At 50.6% G+C, this 8,697-nt stretch overlaps 1 protein-coding gene across 3 annotated transcripts; it reads left to right on the forward strand.

The window, feature by feature from the left end:
* Positions 1 to 1,106: 1,106 nt before the first annotated feature.
* Positions 1,107 to 7,413, forward strand: POLR3D (RNA polymerase III subunit D). 3 transcript variants are annotated; one of them, XM_019966304.2, is made up of 9 exons: positions 1,107 to 1,234; positions 1,475 to 1,644; positions 2,568 to 2,611; positions 3,818 to 3,969; positions 4,134 to 4,258; positions 4,668 to 4,836; positions 5,393 to 5,658; positions 6,344 to 6,496; positions 6,654 to 7,413. In XM_019966304.2, exons 1-9 carry the CDS (start codon positions 1,213 to 1,215, stop codon positions 6,774 to 6,776), a joined length of 1,224 nt encoding a protein of 407 aa, XP_019821863.2. In that variant the 5' UTR covers positions 1,107 to 1,212; the 3' UTR covers positions 6,777 to 7,413. The 3 variants fall into 3 exon arrangements, with proteins under 3 accessions (XP_019821863.2, XP_019821864.2, XP_019821865.2); XM_019966305.2 differs by having other exon boundaries at positions 1,110 to 1,286; XM_019966306.2 differs by having other exon boundaries at positions 1,110 to 1,244.
* Positions 7,414 to 8,697: the final 1,284 nt, after the last annotated feature.

Here is an 8,697-nt window from a genome sequence, read left to right on the forward strand (position 1 = left end):
CAAAGCAAAAAAAAAAAAATTAAAGTACATCTTCTTTTGACCAGTTATCTCAAGTCTGGAAATTTGTCCTAGGAATAGAACCCAAAAGACTAAAGTACTTTAAAGGCACCAGATGTTCAAAACAGTAGTATTTACAACAGGAAAAAGGAACCATTTTGTGTCCAAACAGCGACACAGGCAAATCATGACACAGCCACCCAAGAATTATGCAGTTGTTTGATACAGCCACAAAGAAATGTTATCTGAAAAGGGAGGATTCAAAATTGTGGTATAATATGAAATCTCTGTGATGGGGCTGGAATACATTGCAAAAGTTTTAATAGTTACTCTGTGTGAAATTATAATAAATGTTTCCCTTCCCTCAAGTTATCTCTAAAGTTACATGGTTTTTACATGGTTTGGGAGTGGAGGGAATGACAGTAAAGGACATTTTTTATGTTTAATTACAAACGTCAGAGTCACGACGAAACTTCTTTAAATCTGTCCCTCCCAGTAGAAAAACTTCGTTTTTCAGGTTCCAGGATTGGAACAAGCGTGTATACAAGGACCCACAGTCACGAGCCTAGGGCAGGTGCGATTGAGGCACCCGTTTTAACCGCTGCAGCTGCTCCAGCACTGTGCTCACGGCCCCATGTCCGCAGCCCCACCCCAGGACCCCACCAGGATTCCGACGAAGAGATCCCCTGAACAAGGGCGAGAACGCAGCCCGGAGGTGCAGTGACCACTCCAAGGTCATCATAAAGCCGGCAATCGAGGCTCGGCCGAGCCCAGCCTAGAGCTCCAGGACTCTGAGTCGGGGTCTCGCTCTCTGCCCCGCATCCCCGCCCCATCCCGAGTCTCGACCCCGAGGCTCCCCAGCGGCGAACTCCCACGTTGCGTCCAGATGGCGTCTCGGCCCCCAGACCTGAACTGGACGCCCCCACCTTATGCCCGGGGCCAAGACCCCGCGAACGTACCCCTCCCCTAGACCCTTCCCCTCTTCCTTTTTCGCCCTCTCAACCCAGCTTTTCCCGACTCCGGGAAGAACCGGGAAGAGAAGGCGGAGGGGAGCGAGACGCCGCGGGATAAATACTGTGGCCCGGCCCCGCCCACCAACATCACTTCCGCCTCGCGACAAGATGGCGGCGCCCTGGCCCTGCCACGCAGACTTCCGCCCGGCGCCGAGACTCGGAACCCACTGCGCGTCGCGTCGGAGGTGAAATCGGGACGCGCATGGTGTGGAACTACAGCCTGGGTGCGAAGGGGTGCGTCTTTGCCTCGTGCCTGGCCGGGGGCCTGGAGAGAAGGCGAGCCAAGGGCCCTAGCCGGGGTGTTCCGGGGAGTCCCGCCACGTGGGAGGGGGAGGAGCTGAGTCGCTGCCGGAGGGACGCGCCGACTGGGGGGGCGGGAGGCCACGTGGGTGGGGTTCCGCTCAGGGTCCGCGAGTCCTTCTCCCTCGAGTGACTTCGTTACCCCTTTTCGCCTCATTTCTCAGGCATCATGTCGGAAGGAAACGCCGCGGGCGAGCCCAGCGCTCCGGGAGGGCCCCGACCCCTCCTTTCTGGGGCGCGGGGGCTTATTGGGCGAAGGCCGGCACCTCCCCTCACCCCGGGCCGCCTTCCCTCCATCCGCTCCAGGGACCTCACCCTCGGGGGAGTCAAGAAGGTACCCGACTACGCTGAATTCCAGGCACTAGGGGGTTTAACTGAAGGGCCTACCGTGTGCCAGGCGTGATGTTGGGCCTTGCGAATCTTGTCTTCAGACTTCGGCCTGCAATTTCTGGGGAGCCTGCCCTACCTTCAAGTCAAGATACTGGGTCCAAGATGTTGACATGGCTCTCAGAGATGGCTGAAGAGCAGAGAATCCTAATTAGCTCAGAAGCAACTTGAGCAGGGTTTATTTCCTTTTGGTGTGTCTTGGATACCTTTCAGAAACCCATGAAAGCCACGCAGACATAAACTTTGCCTGCAATTTAAGAGAGTTCTGAATTTGCCCAGGATCCCAGTGTGCAGACTTCTGGTCCAAAATATTGAGTCTTAGGTGTGATATTAGAGCCTCTGTGTCTTCTATTATGTTTGTGACTGTAGATGTGAAGGGTAGACTGTAAAGAGAGTGGGTTTTTGAAGACCTCAGTTTCTCTTTATAAATTCTGGTGGCATTCTAACCCAATCATCAGTTTGTGAATGCTGGCAGATCTGTCTTTGCCATTTGAACCTTGCTGGTAGAGCTCATTCTCTATAATACTGTCTGGTCTTCATAGCAGTTTGAAGATGAAGTGTGAGAATAGGTAAATTCCTCTACTGTTAGAGTCCTGAAGGGTTGTCCTTTCAGGAGGCAGAAACTAAGGCTGCCATTTAAATGTTTTTTGATGCCCCTTTCTATATATAGCTTCACCGTTGCCTTGGCATGACATGCCTTCTTTTCAAGCACCTGTCCATTTCAGTAAATCTTTGACAACAGTATGGAATGTGCCGAAGAGAGCCATTTTGGTCTTCATCCATGGAAGATGCCCTTTGGAAGTTTTTCTTTTCCTCTGTATTTTGGGACCAGAATTTACCAAATCAGTGACTCCTGTATTTTACTTTCAGAAAACCTTCACCCCAAATATCATCAGTCGGAAGATCAAGGAAGAGTAAGTAGCTAGGCCTCCTGAATACTCGCGCCTTGTTTGTGCGTGTGTGCTCAGTCCCTTACTTGAGTCCGACTCTTTGCCACCCCATGGACTGTAGCCCCCCAGGCTTCTCTGTCCATGGGATTCTCCAGGCAAGAATACTGGCGTGGGTCGCCATTCCCTACTCCAGGGGATCTTCCCAACCCAGGGACTGAACCTGCATCTCTTGTGTCTCCTGCATTCTTTACCACTAGTGCCACCTGGGAAGCCTTACCTCTTTGTTTACATGCTCTGAATTTGGACCTTTGGGGAAATAACTAAGTAGGTGCCTCGGAAGTTTGAATTTGTAGATTTAGTTCTTTGCAGTAGTGATTGCTGACCCTGGCTCCCAGGTGATTCTAATGTGCAAGCTTTAAAAAAATACTGATGCCTGGGAATCCATCCTTAAAATTGTTTTAACTTATTTACAGTGAAACAGTGATTATCTTTTTTTTTAACTTTTAATTTTTTATTGAGGTATAACCATTTAACAATGTTGTGATAGTTTTAGATTAACAGTGAAGGGACTTGGCATTACATATACATGTATCCATTCTCCCCCAAACTCCCCTCCCATCCAGGCCTCCACATAACATTGAGCAGAGTTCTGTGTGCTATACAGCAGGTCCTTGTTGGTTATACATTTTAAATATAGCAGTGTGTACACGCAGCCACAAGTTCAATTTCTAAGTCTGTGAGTCTCTTTCTGTTTTGAAGTAAATTCATATGTATAATTTCTTTTTAGATTCCACATATAAGGGATGTTATACAATTCTTCTTCTTTGACTTACTTCAGAGAGAGATTATGTTTTATAGCCAGAGTTGAGAGCCAATAGTTTGGGCAGAGATGGATCAGGTTTTCCCTTAAACGTTCTTTTGCATTGCAACTTTCCTGCTTTCAGTCAATACCAAAAAAAAAAATATCCACATTTGGGGGCAGTCTCTATAATTCACCTTTTGTGTTATAGTTCTTCAAAAAGGTAAAGTACAGTAAACTGAAGGACTCTGCCTCATCAAGGAAGTGAAAGAGGTGCTAGACCACCCACACAGGTGGGTGCTGTGCTTCTCATGATACAGTTGTTGGCTCATAAACTCCCCTCTGGTGGAGCACAGTGGTGTGGGAGAGTGAGACCGGTTCTCGGATGCCGGCGACGTCAGTAGTTTCCTTTGACCCATTCGCTTTTCCAGGCCCAAGGAAGAAGTAACCGTCAAGAAAGAGAAGCGTGAAAGGGACAGAGACCGACAGCGAGACAGCCATGGACGGGGCCGGGGGCGCCCAGAAGTGATCCAGTCCCACTCCATCTTCGAGCAGGGCCCCGCCGAAATGATGAAGAAAAAGGGTACAAAGCTGCCGGGGCTCTGGGAGGAAGGAATCGGTGGATTTCAGTGCAGACTGCCCAAGAGAAGGACCAGGGTGCTGGTATTTCCCCCTTGCTCCCAGTTTAGCCTTCCTTGCTGTTGGCTCCTCCCTCACTCCTGGTGAACTCCGGGTGGTTTTCCACAGGGAACTGGGATAAGACTGTGGATATGTCAGACGTGGGGCCCTCTCACATCATCAACATCAAAAAGGAGAAGAGGGAGACAGATGAAGAAACAAAACAGATCCTGCGCATGCTGGAGAAGGATGATGTAGGTACCAGTGGACTAGGGGAAGGGGCTTCTTTTCTGATGAAAAGCACTTCCAGGGAACCAGGATGGGGGAAGCTCTCTAATGTCCTGCAAGTCTGGTGAGCGGCAGGAATCTTTGATTAGAAAAGAGCTAAGGTGGACTGTGGGCTTCCAGGTGGCTCAGTGGTGTAAAGAATCCACCTGCAGTGCAGAAGATGCAAGAGACACAGGTTCGATCCCTGGGTCATGAAGATCCCCTGGAGAAGGAAACGGCAACCCACTCCAGTATTGTTGCCTGGAAAGTTCCATGGACAGAGGACTCTGGAGGGCTACAGTTAGACACAACCGAGTGACTGGGCAAGGTGGACTGCCCTCCAGGTACGTGTGTATGCTGGCCCTGCTGTGTGACCCCCCAACTTTTCTTTGGCAGTTCATCGATGACCCTGGGCTTAGGAATGATATTCGAAATATGCCTGTGCAACTGCCGCTGGCTCACTCGGGCTGGCTTTTTAAGGAAGAGAATGAGGAAACAGATGTTAAACCACGGCTGGCTGGCCCCAAGGAAGAGGATATGGAGGTGGACATGCCTGCTGTGAAAGGTACTCTGTGTCAGTTAAGGTCTCGTCTCCTTTTCTCCAGCTGTTCCCGCAGGAGTGAGCCTGCCTGACTGTTTTAAGATTTGTTTATTTATTTTTGGCTGTGCTGGGTCTTCGTTGCTCCACACCAGCTTTCTCTACTTGCAGCAAGTGGGGGCTACTCTTTGTTGTGGTGTGTGGGCTTCTCATTGCAGTGACTTCTCTTATTGCCAAACACAGGCTGTAGGGCCTGCGGGCTTCAGTAGTTGCGGCTCCTGGGCTCTGGAGCACAGGCTCGGTAGTTGTGGCACGTGGGCTTAGTTGCTCTGCGGTATGTGGAATCTTCCCCAGACCAAGGTTCAAACCTGTGTCCCCTGCCATTGGCAGGAGGATTCTTAATCACTGGACCACCCTTTTTAAAATAAGTCACATGACTATTGGATCCCTCTTTCTAAGCACAAAGTTTCCCTCCAGCTTCTTGGCTGACTGACAGTGGAGCAGATCAGGTGGAAGGGGTGGGTGCAGTGAGATGGCCTAGAGGTGGCCTCTGATAGCCTTCCCTTTCTGTTATCTCGGGCAGTAAAAGAGGAGCCCCGAGATGAGGATGAGGAAGCCAAGATGAAGGCTCCTCTCAGAGCAGCCAGGAAGATCCCAGGCCTCCCGAAGGACGTGTCTGTGGCTGAGCTGCTCAGGGAGCTGAGCCTCACGCAGGAGGAAGAGCTGCTGTTCCTGCAGCTGCCAGACTCACTGCCCGGCCAGCCACCCACTCAGGACATCAAGCCCATCAAGACGGAGGTGCAGAGCGAGGACGGGCAGATGGTGGTAATAAAGCAAGAGAAAGACCGGGTATGCTCGTGAGTGCTGTGAAGATGCACAGGACCTGGAGGGGAAATAGCCACCTGGAGGGGGAAGCAGAGTGGTGTCGCCTGTAGTGAAATTCGAGAATAATACGCATTTGTTCTTTCTGCCTGCAAGGGGTTTGGGGCTCTGTGCTTCAGCCCAAATTGTGAGTGTGTTTATTTTTCACAGTGAACTATTTTGAACATATACAAATGAGAGAATATAAGTTCTCATGTACCATCACCTAGCTTCAGCAGTTACTGATATTTTGACCATTTATCTGTGATTTGGGGTTTTTTTGTTTTGTTTTTTGACCAGTGGGAGGCATTCCCAGGAAAAGGCCCTCTCTGGGAAGCTCATTCTTTGTTTCTTTTTTTTTTTAGTATTCTTCATTTTTTTAAAGGGCTTCTTTGGTGGATCAGACGGTAATGCGTCTGTCTGCAATGCAGGAGACCCGGGTTTGATCCCTGGGTTGGGGTGTTAGTTGCGGCATGCTAACTCTTAGCTGTGGCATGTGGGGTCTAGTTCCCTGCATTGGGAGTTCAGAGTCTTAGCCACTGGACCACCAAGGAAGTCTGGGGAGCTCATTCTAATCTTTGCTGCTGATGCCTCCCTTTGGGAAAGGGTTTGTTCTTGAAGGATGGAGGAGACAGCTCCTCAGCCAGCTTCCGTCCCCTTATCGTCCTCACAGGAAGCCAGGCTGGCAGAGAACACTTGCACCCTGGCTGACCTGACAGAGGGACAGGTTGGCAAGCTGCTCATCCGCAAGTCGGGGAAGGTGCAGCTCCTCCTCGGCAAGGTGACTCTGGACGTGACGATGGGGACCACTTGCTCTTTCCTGCAGGTGAGAATGAGTCCGGTCGGGGTGAAGGCTGTTCAGGATGTTGATGACTTGGTGCTGAGTACGGGGGAAGGGCTCTTGGGATCATTACATTCAAGTCATAGGACTGAGCAGTGGCTGTGTGGTCTTGTCTTTCATCTCCGTCTCTGTTGATTGGCAGGAGCTGGTGTCCGTGGGCCTTGGAGACAGCAGGACAGGTGACATGACAGTCCTGGGACACATAAAGCACAAACTTGTCTGTTCTCCCAACTTCGAATCCCTGCTGGATCACAGACACCGGTAAAGCGAGCAGATGGAGGACGGTGGTGACTGTGCCCACGACTGCTGCCTGCTCCAGACGTTTTGTTCTCAAATCTGTTCGACCCAGAAGGGGCCTGTTTAGCCCACCCACTCCAGCCATTGTCCCAGTTTTCCCCACAGGGCCCACACGTGGCTCCCTTCCACGGCGGCTGTGAACAGCACGATGACCTTCCCACAGTGAGGAAACCGCACACCCTCGCTGCTAGGGGGTTGGTCCCTGCTATTTATTTTTATATTTATGTCTTAGCTGTTCAGCGGACTGCACCCTCCCCAGGCGGAGAAGTGTCGGTCTGGGCAAGGACAGGCTCCTTCTCTGGGGATGTCTTGGTTCTCAGGGTAGGAGACGCTATTGCTCCCTCCTTCCTCCCAAGAGGCAGCGCTTGAGAGAGAACAGAGATGTCTGGAGTCTGAGACTCAACCTCAGTTCTGTCCATTACTAATTGTGTGACTGAACAAACTACCTAACCTTTCTGAGCCTCAGAGTCCTCATCTGACAAATCGAGGACGATACCTACCTCACAGGGTTGGCGTGAGGATGCTGTGGAATACTGTCGATGAAGTGTCCTTGCACAAGGCTGGACACACGCTGTAGGAGCTCAATAAATGTTAGTTTAGTTTTCCTTCGCCTGAGTGTTTTCAAACAATAGATTCCAAGGATCTCTCAGAAAAGGTGAATGGAACTGCTCCCCACATTCTTACTCCATGTCCCACCCCTCTGGACTGATGCTCTAACGGTTTGAGTTTGGGCCTCTCTGTGCCCTTTTTTCTCCTAAGCATCTTAGGCAAGCACTTCCTGTTCATTGCTGTGAGCCCCTAGCCATAGGTGCCATCAGAAGAGAGGAAAGCAAAGACTTAACTCCTCCCAGCCCTACAGGTGCCTTTGGGTGTCACGGTGGTCCCAGGACTCATTCCTCCCACCCTCACCTCTTCCAGCTCCACTTAAATTATTTCTCAGAAGAAACCTGTGACTGTTCATAGATAATTATCACCCCACCAACTCAAATACTGCTGAAAAACAGCCCTGGGTGAAAAAGAAAGTGGAGATGATTGAATAATGACCTCATCAACACTTGACGGATGACCTCTCACTTCAAAAGCTTTAAGTTTGAGAAGCCTGCCTCTGTCTCCTGTCCCGGCATCGGCTTGGATCCCGCTCTCCCTGGCCGCACTGGCCTTGTAGTTCATTGTGTCGTCTTGTTCCTTTCAGCAGCTCAGCACTCTTGACCCATCCAGTGTGTGGTCCCTGAGGAGCAGCGTCTCTTTGTTTATTCCTTGTCTGCAGAGCAGGATCATGGAGACACCTTGGAGGTTAGGGAAAGCCGCCTGCTGCAGTGTCTGTGGTCATTAGACACAGCATTGCAGCTCCCTTTGCTTCGAGCTTAGCAAACTGCCTCTGGAACAGTTGGGAACCACACAAGCTCCATGAGAAATGCTCCCTCCTGATATAGCTGGCCCTAGAGGTTTGGGAAGGATACTCCTTTCTTTAGTCTCCTTTCTGTTCTTGTGTTAGTTCCTGTGTTGTGTCTGACTCTTTGCAACACCATGGACTAAAGCCCAGACTCCTCTGTCCATGGAGTTCTCCAGGCAGGCATACTGGAGTGGGTTGCCATTCTCTTCTCCAAGGGATCTTCTTAACCCAGGGATTGAACCTAGGTCTGTCAGCATTGCAGGCAGATTCGTTTTCTGTCTGAGCCACCAGGGAAGCCCTTCTGTTCCTTGAGCCTGTTTTGAAATTCATCACCGCTGGGCTTTTCACTAAGCCCTTCAAGCTGCCTCACCAGCAGCTAGGATGCGGGATTGTCTATGTAGTCCCCACATTGCCCCTTCTTAGGTAAGAGCTCATTGAGCTCTGCTAGATGGTGCTGTTCTGGTTTCTCTCGTCACTGTAGAGGGCAGCTGAGCAG

Source organism: Bos indicus, chromosome 8 (assembly GCF_029378745.1).
Source record: "Bos indicus isolate NIAB-ARS_2022 breed Sahiwal x Tharparkar chromosome 8, NIAB-ARS_B.indTharparkar_mat_pri_1.0, whole genome shotgun sequence".
Taxonomy (NCBI): domain Eukaryota; kingdom Metazoa; phylum Chordata; class Mammalia; order Artiodactyla; family Bovidae; genus Bos; species Bos indicus.

Excerpts from the sequence above, each read along its gene's own strand:
- POLR3D (XM_019966304.2), top strand. The coding sequence starts at position 1,213 with ATGGTGTGGAACTACAGCCTGG. Across the intron at positions 2,612-3,817 it reads AGTCGGAAGATCAAGGAAGA|GCCCAAGGAAGAAGTAACCG; the intron begins GTAAGTAGCTAG and ends TCGCTTTTCCAG. Across the intron at positions 5,659-6,343 it reads TAAAGCAAGAGAAAGACCGG|GAAGCCAGGCTGGCAGAGAA; the intron begins GTATGCTCGTGA and ends TCGTCCTCACAG.